The 20524-nt window shown below is 48.5% G+C and overlaps 1 protein-coding gene across 1 annotated transcript in view; it reads right to left on the bottom strand.

Moving 5' to 3' along the window:
- The window catches only part of LOC149434534 (uncharacterized), a 103402-nt gene that overhangs the window by 43103 nt on the left and 39775 nt on the right, over nucleotides 1–20524 (bottom strand). Inside the window, exons 13-14 of the mRNA XM_089663670.1 lie at nucleotides 19199–19353; nucleotides 11434–11673 (exon numbers count right to left, since the gene is read on the bottom strand). Coding sequence (XP_089519796.1) covers nucleotides 11434–11673; nucleotides 19199–19353 — 395 coding nt within the window. The remainder of the gene's footprint in view (nucleotides 1–11433; nucleotides 11674–19198; nucleotides 19354–20524) is intronic.

The following is a 20524-nucleotide window of genomic DNA, read 5'->3' as shown; positions in this document are numbered from 1 at the left end:
TGAGGGTTAGTGACCTTAGATTGCACACCCCTTGAGGGTTAGGGACCTTAGATTGTACCCCCCTTGAGGGTTAGGGACCTTAGATTGTACGCCCCTTGAGGGTTAGGGACTGATGTGAATGTACAATATACAGGCATACCTCAGTTTACAAATTTTATTCATTCTGCAGCACTTTTCGTATTGCGAAAAATTCGTAAACCAAAATGCAGTTTCCCATAGGAATGCATTGAAAAGCAATTAATCCATTCCGGAGGTCAGAAAAAAGTAAAAAAAAGTCTTATCTGTTCAAAACTCTTTATACAGTGTACTTTAAAGGCATAAATACTGTACAGGGACGCGATTAAACAAAAAATTTGTAAATGTATTGAAAACCAATTTTTAATCCGTTCCGGAGGTCAAGAAAAAGTTTTCTCCGGGTACTCCAGTTTCCTCCCACACTCAAAAGACATGCTGGTAGGTTCATTGGCTCCTGTCTATATTGTCCCTAGTATGTGTATGTATGAATGTGAGTTAGGGACCTTAGATTGTACACTCCTTGAGGGTTAGGGACCTTAGATTGTACGCCCCTTGAGGGTTAGGGACCTTAGATTGTACGCCCCTTGAGGGTTAGGGACCTTAGATTGTATGCCCCTTGAGGGTTAGGGACCTTAGATTGTACAACCCTTGAGGGTTAGGGACTGATGTGAATGTACAATATATATGTAAAGCGCTGTGTAAATTGACGGCGCTATATAAGTACCTGAAATAAATAAACTCCACATTTTATTTTATGGCCTTATTTTAAAACCTAACGTTCGCCATTTATTTTATTATTATTTAATTGGGAAAGCTTTAACATTTCAGTTTCAGATTTTATTTCTGCGACTCCATTCAGGAGATTCACCTTACTTCCTGTTTCTGTGACACCTGTACAAGGGATCGGGGAGCAGTTGTCACCTGGACAGAAAGTCACCAACAGAAATGAAACATAGTCAGACATTGTAACCGTTCCATAAGCCACTAAAAATGTGTTTTGTCTGTGTTCCTGTTCCATCCTGACAGGAAGCCAAGGGAAGGGGAAGGGGAAATTTTATTATAATGTGTGGGAAAAGACAAAATAGTAGGTGAAAAGGTAAAACTGACCTTAGATTGGCATTACCAAAACAGTAGTGGATCCTTGGAACAGAATTCCAGCAGAGCTTGTCAATCAATCCACAGTTAGGCTAGGTTTAGACTTGTGTCTATACTGCAGCGCCTGCTAAAAGCAATCCATGTTCGGATCGCATTTCAGAGGTGCTTGACAGACGGTGAGGAAGCAATACGACGCCTCCTCACCACCTGTTTTTACCCAGTAAATGCCGCAGTAATCCATCACAACTGTGTGCGTTGAATGCAGTTATGGGGCGTTTGTGATGTGTCCCTATGAGAGATGGGCCAAACACCCCCCTGTTTCGTTAGGTTGGAATGCTCAAGGGCGAACTTTGAACAGAGGGGACAATTCACTAAGCGGTGTCTTACCGCATCTGAGTATGAGTCCAACCTTGAAGAAGATGGACTACAGCAGCAGAAGATCACACCGGGTGCCACTCGTGACAGCTAAGAATAGGAAACAGAGGGTACAATTCGCACAGGATCACCAAAATTGGACCAGCTGTGACATTCGGAAGTAGGGTCAGAATTTGATGTAAACACCATGAAACCATGGATCCATCCTGCCTTGTATCAATGGTTCAGGCTGGTGGTAGAGGTGTCATGGTGTGGTGGATCCATCCTGCCTTGTATCAATGGTTCAGGCTGGTGGTGGTGGTGTCATGGTGTGGGGGATCCATCCTGCCTTGTATCAATGGTCCAGGCTGGTGGTGGTGGTGTCATGGTGTGGTGGATCCATCCTGCCTTGTATCAATGGTTCAGGCTGGTGGTGGTGGTGTCATGGTGTGGGGGATCCATCCTGCCTTGTATCAATGGTCCAGGCTGGTGGTGGTGGTGTCATGGTGTGGTGGATCTATCCTGCCTTGTATCCATGGTTCAGGCTGGTGGTGGTGGTGTCATAGTGTGGTGGATCCATCCTGCCTGGTGATCCGCTGGCCAGCACTGGTACTGCAGCCTGCACAGCAGGTCAGTCATTTCCTGGATCTGTGAGGAGAGGCTGTGTGAGGAGCTGCTGCTGCTGAGCTGCAGGACAGCTTGAGGGGCCTGGGGCTTGCCTGCCCCAACCCAGCCCAGGTGGGATGTCGGTCCCTGGGCCTGGTTCTGCTGACCTGAAGGCCCCAAAGCCTGGGACCTCAGGGGATGTATCCGGCTTAAACAGGATGGAAGACCCTGGGCCTAGTCCTGGAGGGAAGAAGGCCCCAAAGCCTGGGACCCCAAGTGCCCTGCCCGATCCAGGAAGGAAGGAGGGACCTGAGTCCAGCGAGGTTAGTACCCTGGAGGGACTTAGTACCGGCCTCCAAATCCCAGCAGTGGAGGACCTGGGAACGGGCCCAAAGATGGGGGAGACCTACTCCCAATACAGGGAGCGTGTGGCGGCTCGGATCAGGCTGGTGGAGCAGGAGGGGGCAAAGCTTAAGAAGCTGTCTCTTGGTTTGAAGAAGCTGCGCACCTCTTACTTACGCGTGTGGTCCTCCAAGAGGCAGGCGATGAAGCCAGGTCTGGAGGCCTTGGAGCTCCAGGTGTCCCAACAGGAGCGGTATGTTTTGGCGCTGCAGCGGAAGAGTGGGGCCCTTAGTGAGCGGTATCTAAATGAGGCCAAGTTCAAGGCCGCGAGGAGCCGCAGGGTAGCGGCTGTGCGGGGCCCTGTGGAGGAGGCCTCATCTGTGGAGGATCTTGCAGTGGAGTTGTCGGAGGATGGTGAGAGGAGACAGGGGCTGGCTGAGCCCGCTGTGTCGGTGGAGGAAGAGGTTCGGCCTGATATGGAGGAGCGTGCGGCTGTAGAATTATCAGAGTCTCTCCCCCCTGGGCAGCATCCCACAGATTGGGGGACACAGATGGAGGAGGCAGAGCTGGCAGGTGGGCTCCAGTTTACGGTGGAGGAAGGACCGGAACTGCGTCATGCGGACTTCCAGTTTTCATCCGAGGAGGAGGAAGTGGACGCCGGAAGTGACGTCATCCCGCGCAAACCCGCTAAGCCGGTGGCCAGGGAGCGTGCCGCTTTCGTGCGGCTGGATCACAGTCCGCAGGAGGTGCTGGCTAAGGCTGGGGAACTTCCCTCAGGACACAATGGACAGGACTCTGCTACTGGGACTGGTGAGGTATTCTCGGGCATGGGGGTGACAAATGTCATATCTGTTGATGTGTCAGGAGCGCAGGTCCGCCCCACGGTTCTGACTAGGGGTCTCCTCTCCCCAGTAGTCCTGCCGGGCCCCGCCCCCTCGGGGGTTGTGATGGCTGCAGGTGTACAGCCTCATATTAGTCCTCAGGGGGATTTGTCTTCTGAGCCTCTAGTACAGGCTCCTATGGGTCATGTCCAGGTGGGCTCCCCTGCCCAGGTGGGTGATGTCCAATTCCCAGCTCCCTGGGGTCCCAGTGTTTCACAGCCTGTGCCCCCTGTCTTGGCTGCCAGTGCAGTGGTTCCTCCTGCAGGATCCCCTGGTATAAGTGTCCCTAAGCCCGCGTTGAGCTACTCCGCGGCGGTTAGGGGTGGTCCAGTGCCCATGGGGTCAGCCAGGGCAAGGGCAGGCAACCTACCCACTTCAGCAGCCAGGCGCAATGTTGTCCAAATTAAGTGGACAGGGGTGGGTCCCCCCCTTGGTAGGAGGGAGGTAATCGACCGGATTTTGGAGATGGGGTTCCAGGCAAGTGAAATCTTTGCCTTTATCGCTCCGGTTGGGACCGGGGAATATGATGTCTCTTTCATGCGGCCTGACCAACTTGATTTGTTTTGGCAGCGGTATGAGGCCACTTTTGTGTCCAGTCCCAGGTGGGTGGGTTTGACCCCCCGGCTTTTGTCCCGCCAGTCCCTGGTTAAGAAGGTTACAATCCTGGTGCGGAATGAATCCATCCCTGCTGCGGATATCCAGGTCTGGTTGGGCAGGTATGGAGATGTGTTGGGGCCCTTGGGAAAGGTCCTGGATGACCGGGGGATATGGACCGGCGGGTGGACGGCTTCTGTTCGCCTCCGTGTGGTCGGGAATGTTATCCAGCATGTCCCCTCCTCTGCGTTCTTGGGGAAGGATCGGTTAATTATCTTTTATCCTGGCCAGCCGAGGGTCTGTCACCGGTGCGGGGCTAAGGGGCATTTTGCTGCCACCTGCCCAGTTGTACGTTGCTCTCTCTGCCAGGAGATAGGGCACTTGGCAAGAGATTGCAATATCATCAAGTGCAACCTCTGTGGTACGGAGGGGCACTCGTACAACAGGTGCCCAGAAGCCCTCCATAACCTCCCTGTGGGAGAGTTGGCAGCTGAGTTTTCCCGCATGGATGCGGAGGAGGCGGGGGAGGAGTTAGTGAGGGCTGCTTCGGCTTTGGCAGCTACCCTGGCGGGGGAGGTGGAGGCTGCTGAGGCTTCTTTGGTCTCTGCCCCTTCTGCCCCATCTGTCCCAGTTGTGTCCTCTGTCGCCCCTTCTGGCATGCCTGTCCCCCCTCCTAGGAACAAGAAACTGCTGAGGGAGGCTGCTAGGGGGGCTGGGTTGGTGGAGGCAAGGTCTAGTGTAGTTGTGGCCGCTCCCCCTGTGCTCTTGCCTTTGCGGAGGGAGAAGCCTGGTAAGGGGCCTCAGGAGTCCCAGGGTTCTGTCCCGGTAGGGGCTCAGGAGGAGGAGGGGTGGTCCCAGGTGTCTGGGGGTAGGCATAATAGGCCTGTTCTATCCCCTGCGGGGTCAGTCTCCTCTCTGGAGGTGGGGGAGGTGGCCCTGGAAAACCGGTTTGGGGCTCTATCGGGGGATGAGGGTGAGTTGGATCCCACTTCTCCGATGGAGGATGAGGAAGCGAGAGGGCTCCTGAAGCGTGTAAGGGACCCTGCTAAAAAAGTCAGGAGGAGGGTTAAGAAACGTCCCTCTCAATTATCTTAATGGCAGTTCCCGCTCCGATAAAGGTGGCAACCATTAATGTTGCCAGCATAAAGTCTGTAAGTGCTAGAGAAACAGCCTTATTTTTGATCAGTGGGATGGAAGCTGATATTTTCTTTTTGCAGGAGACCAGGTTGCCCACCTTGGCTGATGTCCATCTGGCCAAGCGTGAGTGGAGGCGTGGGCCCTCCTACTGGTCTCTTGCGGCTGAGCCTTACAGCGGAGTTGCGGTACTTTTTACCGGCATGGTAACGTGTCGGCGGATAATTGAGGTAGAGATCGGAAGATGTCTGATTCTGGATGTTCTCGTAAGGGGGCAAGAGCTCCGGCTCATCAATATCTATGGCCCACAGTCCAAGTGGGACAGGAAGAACCTCTTTGCGAGGATTAAACCTTACCTCTTTACATCCCGGCTGGTAGTCTTTGGAGGTGATTTTAACACCATTACTAGGCCCAAGGACAGGAGAGGCTTCACTGACAGGCTGGGATACGACAGCGTTTTTCTAAATGCTATAGTCAGGGAGGCAGGTCTGGTTGACGCTTGGATTCAAAGTGTCCCAGACGGCACGGGTTTCACCTATAGGAGAGGTAATAGCCAGAGTAGGATAGACAGGTTTTTTTTGAAGGAGAACTCTGCCTTCTCGGCACCTGAGTGTCGGGCGGTGGAGTTTTCCGATCACCTTATGCTATTTGTCACCTTGAATATTTCAGACACGCCGCTGAGAGGAAAGGGCATCTGGAGGATGAATTCGTCTCTGCTGGAGGACGAGGAGGTGAGACGATCTTTCGAGGAGTTCTTTCAGGCGCAGGAGACTGTGCTGGATTTCTGCGGCAGTAAGTCTGAGTGGTGGGAGCTCACCAAGGTGCGGATCAGCAGGTTTTTCAAGGCCATTGGTAAGAGACGGCAGTTTAAACAGTATAACGCCTACCAGCGGTTGCGGAGGAAGCTCGACCGCCTTGTTTCTAGCGGTGGAGATTCGGGGGCAATCTCGGAGGTAAAGCTTCTCCTCAGGCAATTCCAGTATGATCGGCGTGCCTCTTTGGTTCTGGAGAGGGATTATGGGAAATACCACTCACCCGACCCTTTCCAGAATTGCAAACGGAGTGCAGCAGTTAAGACGATCTCTGCTCTGAGGGATAGTACGGGGTCCCTGACTAAATCCAGGTCGGGGATTCTGGAGGTCTCCAGGTCCTTTTATGCGGATTTACTGAGTGAGAAGCACCTTGACCGGACAGGGATGTCGAGCTTTTTGGAATCCACGCCTGGTCTGGACAGTGATGTCCCTCTGGCGAGTTTGACTGGAGAGATTACTGCAGAAGAGGTGTCCAGAGCAATTGATAGTCTGGCCATTAAGAAGACTCCTGGGCCAGACGGTCTGACAGCCGAATTTTTTAAGGCTTTTAAATCCCGCCTGGCACCTCGTCTCACGGAAGTGTATAACAGCTGTCTGGATGAGGGATCTCTCCCTCCTTCCATGAGACAGTCTGCAGTTATCCTCCTGTCAAAGGGTAAGGATCCTTCGGCTATTGAGAACTGGCGCCCCATCAGCCTCCTCAATGTCGATAGAAAGGTTCTGGCGAAGATCTTGTTCTGGCGCTTGTCGTCAGTGGCAGACAGTTTGCTTTCCCATCAGCAGCATTGCTCGGTTCAGGGCAGGAGTACCTTTACAGCGGTGTTAGCTGTCCGGGAGGCTCTGGAGCGATGTAAGGCTGAAGGATGGGGAAAGTACTTGCTGGCGGTGGATCAGGCAAAGGCCTTTGATCGAGTTGATCACAAGTACCTCTGGCATCTCCTAGACCGGTATGGTTTGGAGGGGAGGTTCATCGGCTGGTTGAAGACTTTGTACCAAGGGGCTGAGAGCTTCATGTTGGTGAATGGTTGGGTTGGGCAGCCCTTTGAGGTTGGATCTGGGGTGCGCCAGGGGTGCCCGCTGAGTCCCTTGCTCTATGCCTTTGCCATCGACCCCTTCGTCAGGAGGCTAGATGGTGGGGCAGTGAGCGGGGTGCCGGTGGGTGCCACTGGAGATCCGCCTTTGAGAGTTGTGGCTTATGCTGATGACGTTTCTGTTTTCATTTCTGGACCAGAGGAGGCGCAGGAGGTGGTTTTAGTAATGGATCAGTATGCCGAGGCATCAGGTTCCAAGGTCAATCAGGACAAATGTGAAGTTCTTTGGATGGGCAGGGAGGGTGAGAGCTTCTCACTCCCGGACGCCTTCCCAGTGCCTCAGCCGAACATCAAAGTGTTGGGCATCAATTTTGGCCCTGCTGATTACAGCAAGCAAAATTGGGAATCCAGGCTGTCGGATGCCGAGGTCAAAGTGAGATGCTGGAAGGGGTGGCGGCTCTCCTTGAGGGAAAGGGTTGACTTGATCAAGACTTTCCTGCTCCCAGTCTTTTTATACGTCAGCTTTGTTTGCCTCTTGCCAGAATCGCTCTATGCGAGGATCTATAGCTGTTTCTTCCAGATGTTATGGGGGAATCGGCTGAACCTCGTCAAGAGGGACGTGACTTACTCATCCAGGCGGGAGGGTGGCCTAGGTATGGTCAACCCGGTGGTCTTTTTCTCTCTGATGTTCTTGAAACATAACTTTGGTAACATGCTGGCAGAGAGTCCGCCTGCATGGGTAGGACTGTTCCGGATCTGGTTTGGACCCTTTCTGCGCAGTTGGGAGAGTGGTGGGCCAGTGAGAAGCCTGCGGGTCAAGCATGGTAAGCTCCCGGCTTATGCGGCCCCGTGCCTGAAGTTACTCCGGCGGTGGCATGTGACTGCGGAGGAGGTCCGGTCCCTCCCTAGGAGGCTCCTGGGTGAGAGGATTGTGGCATCTGCTTTCCATGCGCCGCTGGCCTTGAGAGATTGCCCGGGCCATGTTTTGAGGGAGGGTTTGCGGTTGATAAATCTGGAGCGGATCCCCCTGAAGTTGCGGGACCAGGCCTGGCTCGCCTTCCACGGCAGGCTCTACGTGAGGGGTAACCTGAAGTACCGTCCTCCGGATGACCGTGGTTGTCCGAGGTCGGAGTGTGGGGGTGAAGTGGAGACTATGGACCACTTCTTGCTTCAGTGCCCCTTTAACGTAGAGGTGTATACACAGGTGGGAGGGTCTCTGGGTGTTCCTTTCCTCCATCGCATGTCGTATGCGGAGTGGGTGTACGGAGCATTCGAGTGTCGCATGGGTTTTGATTTGGACACCTTGTTTTTAGTCAGCTTAGTTGTCCGTTACTACACTTGGATGGCACGGTGTCAGGTCTCCATTCGGCAGAAGGTCCTCCCTGTTCAGGTGGTGGTGAGTGACATTCTTGGTGAGGTTGGGAAAATTCGGGGTCTTGAGAAAGACAGGCTGCGGCGTAGGGCTTGGATGGAGGCGTGGAGGAACATCAAGCCTGTTGCTGCGGTCTGTTGATCTCGGGTGATGGGAACTGTCCCTGTTTTCTGCCTCTTGCACTCCCTAGCTTTTGCGTTTCGGTCTTTTTGGTAGCCTTTTGTATGGTAGGTTGTAGGTGTCAGACGTGGAAGATTTGCGGGTTCCTTAGCCCTCCCCCATAGTGTATAAAATGGTTAGGTGTTTTTGTGTATAGTTTGGGCCATATAGGCCGTAAGCGGCAGGTTTAGTATGGAAATTGTTTATGGTTTACGTTTATGTCTGAGCCATAAAGGCTCCTAATTATATGGTCTTGGCCATAAAGGCCTTGTACTGCACATATTGTATATAAGTTCCGTTTTTTCCTTTCAGGTTATGGACTTTTATGTTCTTTGTTTATTATTTCTCCCACAGGGGTTGTTGGGACTTTTTCAGTTTCTTTGTTTAGTTTTGTATTTATTTATTCTATTTATTTTACTTTGTACTTTTATATATAAGTTGAGGATGGATATGTATGACATTAATACATAAATAAAAAATCTCCATCCTGCCTTGTATCAATGGTCCAGGCTGGTGGTGGTGGTGTCATGGTGTTGTGGATCCATCCTGCCTTGGATCAATGGTTCAGGCTGGTGGTAGAGGTGTCATGGTGTGGTGGATCCATCCTGCCTTGTATCAACGGTTTAGGCTGGTGGTGGTGGTGTTATGGTGTGGTGGATCTATCCTGCCTTGTATCAATGGTTCAGGCTGGTGGTCGTGGTGTCATGGTGTGGTGGATCCATCCTGCCTTGTATCAACGGTTCAGGCTGGTGGCGGTGGTGTCATGGTGTGGTGGATCCATCCTGCCTTGTATCAATGGTTCAGGCTGGTGGTGGTGGTGTCATAGTGTGGTGGATCCATCCTGCCTTGTATCAATGGTTCAGGCTGATGGAGGTGATGTCATGGTGTGGTGGGTCCATCCTGCCTTGTATCCATGGTTCAGGCTGGTGGTGGTGTCATAGTGTGGTGGATCCATCCTGCCTTGTATCTGGTTCAGGCTGGTGGTGGTGTCATGGTGTATTGGAGATTTTCTTGGCACTAGCAAGATGTACCTGATAAAGTGGCCAGTGAGTGTGTGTGTAATGGTCAGGTGTCATCAAACTTTTGACCACATAGTGTTTGTGAATTTAGTTTTTATATGCTTGTTTTTTTTACATTGTTACTGTATAAAATGTAGAAATTTGCATATTAGTCAGTAGTGGTGAAACAGATTAGCTACTACAATGATTCTGCATTACTGCTGCAATAAAGGGATCAGCTACACAGAGAGGGCATTGTTTTCAGTGTCATTCGACTGGAGCTGCCTCTAAAGAATGACCATTGTATAGCACCGCTTGTGTATGTAATGTGCAACTTTGGCTGCCATCACCGCCCCCATGTACCTAGAGAATCACAAGCTTTACATAAAACATAGATTTTAAAAACAATAACACCCCATCAAAGAGTATTTACATCAAGCTAAACTCTTTTGCTGGCAGGTGTATCTAAAACACTCATTGCAAATTCTATACATTCTCTCCTATGCTAACATGTATTAAAAGAAATAAAAAGGCTGACCTTGCAAAAATGTCAGTTAGCTGGCTGTTCTGTCTCCAATACTTTGTGTATCCGAGGGTATATGTTGTCTTCTTGTAGTGGTGATGTCATTCATACAAGGTGACCTTGTGCTGACCAAGTCACTATAATACACTATATTACCAAAAGAATTGGGCCGCCAGCCTTTCCACACACATGAGCTTTAATGGCCCCCCCCAATCTTGTCCGTAGGGTTCAATATTGAGTTGGCCCCGCCCTTTGCAGCTATAACAGCTTCAACTCTTCTGGGAAGGCCGTCCACAAGGTTTAGGAGGGTGTCTATGGGAAGGTTGGACCATTCTTCCAGAAGCACATTTGTCAGGTCAGGCACTGATGTCGGGGGAGGAGGCCTGGCTCACAGTCTCCGCTCTAATTCATCCCAAAGGTGTTCTATGGGGTTGAGGTCAGGACTCTGTGCAGGACAGTCAAGTTCCTCCACCCCAAACTGGCTCCTCCATGTCTTTATGGACCTTGCTTTGTGCACTGGTGGGCAGTCATGTTGGAACAGGAAGGGGCCATCCCCAAACTCTTCCTACAAAGTTTGGAGCATGAAATTGTCCAAAATGTCGCCTTAAGAGTTCCTTTCACTGGAACTAGGGGGCCAAGCCCAACCCCAGAGAAACAACCCCACACCATAATCCCCCCTCCACCAAACTTTACACTTGGCACAATGCAGCCAAGTGCAGTTCTCCAGGCAACTGCCAAACCCAGACATATCCATGGGATTGCCAGACAGAGAAGCATGATTGGTCACTCCAGAGAACACGTCTCCACTGCTCTAGAGTCCAGTGGCCGCATGCTTTACACTATGGCACTTGGTGATGGAAGGCTTGGATGCAGCTGCTCAGCCATGGAAACCCATTCCATGAAGCTCTCTACGCACAGTTGTTGGGCTCATCTGAAGGCCACACCAAGTTTGGAGGTCTTTAACTATTGACTCTGCAGACAGTTGGCGACTTCTGCGCACTGTGCGCTTCAGCATGCGCTGACCCCGCCCTGTCATGTGACGTGGCCTACCACTTGGTGGCTGAGTGGCTGTTGTTCCCAGTGGCTTCCACTTTGTTATAATCCCACTAACAGTTGAGCGTGGAATATTTAGTAGCCAGGAAATGTCACGGATGGACTTATTGCCCAGGTGGCCACCTATCACGGGACCACACTTGGAGTCACTGAGCTCCTGAGAGCGACCCATTCTTTCACAATTGTTTGTAGAAGCCGTCTGCATGCCTAGAGGCCTTATTTTATACACCTTTGGCCATGGATGGATTCCGAACACCTTAATCCAATGATTTGGAGGGGTGCCCCAATACGTTTGGCAATATAGTGTATCACAGGGTTTCCCTGGAATTCAGTGTCTGTTTCCACCTCCCATCATGGACTACATTGACATTTTGAGGTTGTCACATGTATCTCACACATTATTTAATTCATCCACTTGTATATAACTGTGATGACTCTTTCTTTTCGGGATTCTGGACACTTACCCATTAAGAAGCAAATCGTACTGCACATTTTCTGACTCCCCAGCAGAGACGTAAATTCTCACCACTTTGAGCTTAAAAATGTTCATGTCCAAGTCAGGCATGACCACTGAGATGTATACAGTATCTTCTATATTCAATGTGGAGTTGTCTGAGAGTGGAATGCTAAAGGTATTATCTGTATAAATTGTCATATACACCACAAAGCTAGCATTCATTCCAGGAAGAGCTACTGATGTGACCCTGAAAAAGAACCATAAAATATACATCAATGACAGGTATTTGTAGGTTCGAGGACATTATTATTATTCAGAATTTATATCACGCCAACAGTGTGCTCAGCGCTTTACAATATAACGGGAGACAATACAGCAACAATACAGTTCAATACAAGAGGGATAGGAGGGCCCTGATCCTGGGAGCTTACATTCTAAGAGGGAGGGGATAGTAGTACAAAACTTCTGCCATTTTCCAACTGCCAAAAATGCAGTGTCATTTTTTGCCACTGTCAAGAATGCATTGTCATTTTCCAACAGTCAAAAATAACTGTCATTTTCCAACTGCCATTAAATACCATTAAATAAATGCCATTAAATTTCCCAACTGCCGTTATGAAAATGGAAAATAACTGTGGGGGATGGACTGGTAGGAGGAGTAGAAGATTCCATTATTAGCTGAAGGCAGGATAGGCTTCCCTGAAGAGGGAGGTTTTCAGAGATTGCCTAAAAGTGAGCAGAGTAGGCGATAGTCTGATAGATTGGGGTAGAGAGTTCCAGAGACATCTAGAGAGACATGCTACTAACTGCTGTTTGGATAGAACCAGACAGAATAAATTTGACAAAATCATGGCTGGGCTTTATGAAAAATCTCATAACGACTCATTCGCAAAGAGGAACTGAACTCTGGAAGTGGTGCCCCAAAAAAGGCAGACAAAAAAAGAGTCACCAGTGTTGTCTGTGGTCTCCTCAAGACTGATCTTTCCCCCTTAATGACTTACCATTTGTTCTGCACTGTAGGGACTGAATGTGTAAGGAGCAACATACGAAACCTAGATTTCATTTTGATCAGATTTTTGTCTAATTAAATGTCAACATGATTTGGGAGCACAACTCCCCCCTGCCCCCCCTTCATAAGGGCTTGGTACTGTTGAAAAAAAACATACACTGGATTGACAAAATTTGAGGGGTCCTGCCCTAGATCAATCCCTTTTACCCTCCCTTCTCTCTTTTCCCTTTTCTGATTCCCACAATATGGTGGGAAAGGACTTCCATGCTTGACTGATTCCTTATTTTCTACACCTCTGACCTATTTTACTACCACCCCCTCCCTCATCCCTGACAACTTACATTTACAGACCAGTTGGGCAATTCCTAAGCACTTCTCTTCTCATCTGCTCCCTATCAGTTCTACCCATTCTCCCCTTTCCCTCTAACTGGAATGACGACATTACATTTTGGGTACTCAGATGTAACATAACTTTGCTTGAAGGAATGATTCTCTTGTCTTACCGACCAGGTAATAGCCGTAGACGGCTACAGCACGATTGTCCTGTTCTGGGAGGGTGTCTGTTGATGTCCTCCCAGAACAATGCCCCCTGCCTGCCTTGGGGAGCATATCGGGTGTGCTCTGTGATTGATGTGTCCACAGGACACAGCTGATCACAAATCAGGGTAAAGTGCTGGTCACAGCAGCCCTTTACCATGTGATCAGCTGTGTCCAATCACAGTTCATCACATGTAAACAAATACTGGTTATCTTAGTTCCATAGATAGTCTGGCTGAAAAAAGAAAAAAGTCCATCCAGTTCAACCATTAAAAAAAAAAAAAGTTATAATTCTACACCCACAGTTGATCCAGAGGAAGGCAAGAAACCCAGCAAAGCACGATCCAATTTGCTCCTGCAGGGGAAAAAATTCCTTCCTGATCCCCCGAGAGGCAATCGAATATTCCCTGGATCAACTTTCCCTATAAATGTTATATCCAGTTATATTCTGTGTATCCAAGAAAGAATCCAGGACTTTCCTACAGCAATCCACTGAGCTGCCACAACCAACTCTGGAGGGAGTCTATTCCACATTCTCACAGCTCTTACTGTGAAGAAACCTTTCCGTATTTTGAGATTAAATCTCTTTTCCTCCAGACGTAAAGAGCACCCCCTTGTCCTCTGTGATGACCTCAGGGTGAAGAACTCTACACCAAGTTAACTATATGAACCACTGATGTATTTATACATGGAGATCGTATCCCCCTTATGTATTATACATGGAGATCGTATCCCCCCCCTTATGTATTATACATGGAGATCATATCCCCCTTATGTATTATACATGGAGATCATATCCCCCCTTATGTATTATACATGGAGATCATATCCCCCCTTATGTATTATACATGGAAATCATATCCCTCCTTATGTATTATACATGGAGATCATATCCCCCCTTATGTATTATACATGGAGATCATATCCCTCCTTATGTATTATACATGGAGATCATATCCCTCCTTATGTATTATACATGGAGATCATATCCCCCCTTATGTATTATACATGGAGATCATATCCCCCCTTATGTATTATACATGGAGATCATATCCCCCCTTATGTATTATACATGGAGATCATATCCCCCCCTTATGTATTATACATGGAGATCATATCCCCCCTTATGTATTATACATGGAGATCATATCCCCCCTTATGTATTATACATGGAGATCATATCCCCCCTTATGTATTATACATGGAGATCATATCCCCCTTATGTATTATACATGGAGATCATATCCCCCCTTATGTATTATACATGGAGATCATATCCCCCCTTATGTATTATACATGGAGATCATATCCCCCCCCCCTTATGTATTATACATGGAGATCATATCCCCCTTATGTATTATACATGGAGATCATATCCCCCCTTATGTATTATACATGGTGATCATATCCCCCCTTATGTATTATACATGGAGATCATATCCCCCTTATGTATTATACATGGAGATCATATCCCCCCTTATGTATTATACATGGTGATCATATCCCCCTTATGTAATATACATGGAGATCATATCCCCCTTATGTATTATAAATGGAGATCATATCCCGCCTTATGTATTATACATGGAGATCATATCCCCCCTTATGTATTATACATGGAGATCATATCCCCCCTTATGTATTATACATGGAGATCATATCCCCCTTATGTATTATACATGGAGATCATATCCCCCCTTATGTATTATACATGGAGATCATATCCCCCCTTATGTATTATACATGGAGATCATATCCCCCCCTTATGTATTATACATGGAGATCATATCCCCCCTTATGTATTATACATGGTGATCATATCCCCCCTTATGTATTATACATGGAGATCATATCCCCCTTATGTATTATACATGGTGATCATATCCCCCCTTATGTATTATCCATGGAGATCATATCCCCCTTATGTATTATACATGGAGATCATATCCCCCCCTTGTGTATTATCCATGGAGATCATATCCCCCCCCCTTGTGTATTATGCATGGTGATCAGATTACTTCGTAATGTACATCTAGAATATTTCTTCATCTAGAATCCTTTTTTTTTTTTTCACAAAGTACTTGCACCATGTTTGAAGTTTTTGAAGTGTACTGTTTTGTATTGAACCTTTCCTGATGTTTTTACCGAAAACTGAAAACAAATATAAAGAATGCATAAAAAAAGGAGGGATCCTAAAAGGATAAAGTGATTATATATACCCCTCAGGATCCTTCCAATTGTGTCCAATACACACTCTGTCCAATAATACCAAGGCCTGGTTAGCAGCCTGTGTAATAATCAGAGGTAGGTCAGATTCAGGTCAGGGCTGAGATGCTCTGCAGACCAGTTATCTGACACTGGAACTTTGGAGAAAGTTATAGAAGCAGTGGGCAGAGGTAAGGAGTGGCTGAGCTGCACTTTTGAGGGATCCTGGCCAATCCCGAACAGGAGGCCAGGCATGAGGTCATTACAGCCCTTAAAAGTGGCAGAGCCTGCTCAGCAGCAGGAGAGTTTGGGTGAAAAATATAGGGGAAGGGATAATCTGGAGAGCAGGAGCCTGGGAGGGGGCCCAGATGGAGAGGGGCTCGCCTACAGGCAGAGAAACGCTTGGAAGGAGCAAAGTTTGGGACTTCCCTGGCCCCCAGAGCAAGGACCACCTATGCAGCAGGGAAGGAGCCACCCAGCCAGAAGGCCTAGTAGCAGTCACTGACCCATCAGCAGCATAGGAGAAGGACTGAGTAGGTAGACCTGCACTCCCTAGGCCAGTAAGGGGAAGGAGCACTCTTATGGGAAACTGGATGGGCTGCTACCCAGAACTGTTTCACACATCAATGGCAGGCACTGGATCCCCTGCCCAGGGATTCACTCAGAATAGCTGGATGAGGAGATGATGCATCTAGGGTCTGGGGTGGTACAATAGGAGATGCTGGATAGCTCTCCAAAAGAGAATTTTTGCGGAAGGGGCTTGTATATAGATCCATGGAGGCTAGTCTAAAACCGACTGAAAGAGCGCAAGATGGAGCGCCATTGCTGCTCAGCAACTGCTGTCAAGTTGTTACTCCATGAAGAGAGTGCAATACTGGTTCTATTATAGACCTATAGACCGAGTCCATTCAAGTTTTCCCAGATCTCTGATGAAGGGGGGTGGTGTTGCCCCCAAAATGCTTTGGATGTTTTATATTACTTTTTTTTATCAGCAATTAACAGTAATCTTGGACTCTTTCATTAATATTTTGGTCTTGATCTCCTTTCTGTATTACTGTAGTTTGAGCTACTATTGGGTGCCCATTGAGGAAACCTCGCTGTGTCGGAGTCACCTCGCCAGAGTTAGTGAGCTTGTTTGAGTTTTTCCTTCATCTGACTACCCTTGTAAGTCCCATGTGTGGGATACTCTGTGAGCAAGTCTGAAGTCTAATACCAATGATGGGACACTAATGTTCCCACTGAAACCAATGATGGGGCACTATTCCTCCCACTGACGCCAATGATGGGGCACTATTCCTCCCACTGACACCAATGATGGGGCCCTATTCCTCCCACTGACACCAATGATGGGGCACTATTCCTCCCACTGATGCCAATGATGGGACACTATTCCTCCCACTGACACGAATGATGGGGCACTATTCCTCCCACTGATGCCAATGATGGGGCACTATTCCTCCCACTGACACCAATGATGGGGCACTATTCCTCCCACTGACACCAATGATGGGGCACTATTCCTCCCACTGACACCAATGATGGGGCACTATTCCTCCCACTGACCCCAATGATGGGGAACTATTCCTCCTACTGATACCAATGATGGGGCACTATTCCCCCCACTGATACCAATGATGGGGCACTATTCCTCCCACTGATGCCAATGATGGGGCACTATTCCTCCCACTGACACCAATGATGGGGCACTATTCCTCCCACTGATGCCAATGATGAGACACTATTCCTCCCACTGACACCAATGATGGGGCACTATTACTCCCACTGACACCAATGATGGGACACTATTGCTCCCACTGATTCCAATGATGGGGCACTATTCCTCCCACTGACACCAATGATGGGGCGCTATTACTCCCACTGACACCAATGATGGGGCACTATTCCTCCCACTGACACCAATAATGGGGCACTATTCCTCCCACTGACCCCAATGATGGGGAACTATTCCCCCCACTGATACCAATGATGGGGCACTATTCCTCCCACTGACATCGATGATGGGGCACTATTCCTCCCACTGACCCCAATGATGGGGCACTATTCCTCCCACTGACCCCAATGATGGGGCACTATTCCTCCTACTGATACCAATGATGGGGCACTATTCCTCCCACTGACACCAATGATGGGGCCCTATTCCTCCCACTGACACCAATGATGGGGCACTATTCCTCCTACTGATACCAATGATGGGGCACTATTCCTCCCACTGACCCCAATGATGGGGCACTATTCCTCCCACTGACACCAATGATGGGGCACTATTCCTCCCACTGACACCAATGATGGGGCCCTATTCCTCCCACTGACACCAATGATGGGACACTATTCCTCCCACTGACACCAATGATGGGGCACTATTCCTCCCACTGATGCCAATGATGGGACACTATTCCTCCCACTGACACCAATGATGGGGCACTATTCCTCCCACTGACACCAATGATGGGACACTATTCCTCCCACTGATTCCAATGATGGGGCACTATTCCTCCCACTGACACCAATGATGGGGCACTATTACTCCCACTGACACCAATGATGGGGCACTATTCCTCCCACTGACACCAATAATGGAGCACTATTCCTCCCACTGACGCCAATGATGGGGCACTATTCCTTCCACTGATACCAATAATGGGGCACTATTCCTCCCACTGATACCAATAATGGGGCACTATTCCTCCCACTGACCCCAATGATGGGGCTCTATTCCTCCCACTGACCCCAATGATGGGGCACTATTCCTTCTACTGATACCAATGATGGGGCACTATTCTTCCCACTGATTCCAATGATGGGGCACTATTCCTCCCACTGACACCAATGATGAGGCACTATTCCTCCCACTGACACCAATGATGGGGCACTATTCCTCCCACTGACACCAATGATGGGGCCCTATTCCTCCCACTGACACCAATGGTGGGGCACTATTCCTCCCACTGATGCCAATGATGGGACACTATTCCTCCCACTGACACCAATGATGGGGCACTATTCCTCCCACTGATGCCAATGATGGGACACTATTCCTCCCACTGACACCAATGATGGGGCACTATTCCTCCCACTGATGCCAATGATGAGGCACTATTCCTCCCACTGACACCAATGATGGGGCCCTATTCCTCCCACTGACACCAATGATGGGGCACTATTCCTCCCACTGATACCAATGATGGGGCACTATTCTTCCCACTGATTCCAATGATGGGGCACTATTCCTCCCACTGATACCAATGATGGGGCACTATTCCTCCCGCTGATTCCAATGATGGGGCACTATTCCTCCCACTGACACCAATGATGGGGCACTATTCCTCCCACTGACACCAATGATGGGGCACTATTCTTCCCACTGATTCCAATGATGTGGCATATTTCTCCCACTGCCACCCTAAAGTCTGAAGGAAAGTAAACTGACCCTTTGTCTAGAGAAACCCTACACCCCCCAAAACCTTATTTTCATAAGCAACCCATACAGACAAGGATACCCACCTCCCCTGTATCCCAAATTAATTCCACAGTTGCTGAGTGCCCCGAATCCCGAAACACAGTCCTGAGATTTTGGACACTGTCCCGCAGCATCTGTGTTCCTGCAGGATCCAGGACACCTAAGGACCGCTAAGCTGCAATATGTTACATTCGTGGTTCTGGATACACTTTATCACATTCCTGCCCTCTCTGGATTCTGAATGCCTGGGGGGGGGGGTGAGATTGGTGATCATGTGACCATTGTGATTGGCTGTCAAAGAGGTCACATGAATGGGAGGCGGTCCCGCCTGTAACCAATTGCTATTGAGAACTGAGATCTGTTTTGGAAAGCTCAGTGTCTGTGATGGGAGTGCAGAAACATCGGCTGCTGTGTGACGCATATGTGTGGTTTTAAAGCCCACCCTTTTGCCATCACGCACACACGTGTTACGTGGGCAGTAACAGGTCACGGTACAGCAACACATCCAAAGCCCACACTCCATGTATGTATGTTAATAATTACCTGGTCTCCGGTTTCAGTGTAATTAGAAGCTGAACACTCATCCTCAGCGGGTAGGAGCAGGAAACATTCACAGCAAAATCATTTCGTGTTCGGACTGGGATTGTCTCGGCAGGAATATATAGTGTATTCATGTACGTAACATTTGTTTCATTCATCTGTAAAGAAAAATCTGAGTCATTAAACTGGATCATAAAACTGATCATCGGATGGGAAGCCAACAGAAGCAATGCAGAGGCGGCTCTCCAATTAGGCAAATTAGTTACTTAGTTAGGCCATACATGGGTCAATTTCCGAACGATTTTTCATTGGAAAATCAGACCTAAGAATAATCGACTGATTTTCGCTCTGTTTGTGGGGCAATGGCACCGGTCGAATTTTGTGGATCCTCTCCTTTTCGGTTATCAGACGATTTGGAAAATTTGTGAAAAAGGACCGATTTTCAAAATCATTGATGGGACCATCGGATTACAGAACGAACAATGTTTTCAATTTTCAATTGAAAAATCGTTTGATATTCGACCCATGTATGCCCTTAAATCTGGCTGAAAAAAGACAAAAGTCCATCTAGGCCAGCGGTTCTCAACATGTGGGTCGCGACCCCTTTGGGGGTTGAACGACCCTTTCACAGGGGTCGCCTAAGACTATCATCAGACTAAAACACATTTTTTCGATGGTCTTAGAAAACGAGACACCGCTCCTCTATCCGTCTCCAGGCGGGTCCGCCCACATGCAGATACGCCCACATACAAGTACTCGGCGTGATGACATCATCGTGCCAAACCCATCACATACACCCCATACAAATGCAGGTGTATGTGACAGGGTTGGCGCCATATTGTACTTACGTGGACCAGTCACACATGTGTAAAGAGCAGCTACTGTGTAGAAAGCAGCTACTGTGTTGAAAGCAGCTACTCTGTTAAAAACAGCTACTTTGTTGAAAGCAGCTACTGTGTTGAAAGCAGCTACTCTGTTAAAAGCAGCTACTGTGTTGAAAGCAGCTACTGTGTTGAAAGCAGCTACTCTGTTAAAAGCAGCTACTGTGTTGAAAGCAGCTACTGTGTTGAAAGCAGCTACTGTGTTTGAAAGCAGCTACTGTGTTGAAAGCAGCTACTGTGTTGAAAGCAGCTACTCTGTTAAAGCAGCTACTGTGTTGAAAGCAGCTACTGTGTTGAAAGCAGCAGTATTGGAGGTAAAACGACACTTCATGAATTATAATTACTGGGTAAATGTAAATGTACGATTCATAATAATAGCAAAATTACAGTTATGAAGTAGCAACGAAAATAATTTTAGGATTGGGGGTCACCACAACATGAGGAACTG

The sequence above is a fragment of the Staurois parvus genome, unplaced genomic scaffold, assembly GCF_062004578.1.
Source record: "Staurois parvus isolate SC_StPar_1 unplaced genomic scaffold, SC_StPar_1.0 ptg001743l, whole genome shotgun sequence".
In the NCBI taxonomy this organism is placed as follows: domain Eukaryota; kingdom Metazoa; phylum Chordata; class Amphibia; order Anura; family Ranidae; genus Staurois; species Staurois parvus.
This window is presented reverse-complemented; position numbering and strand designations above follow the sequence as displayed.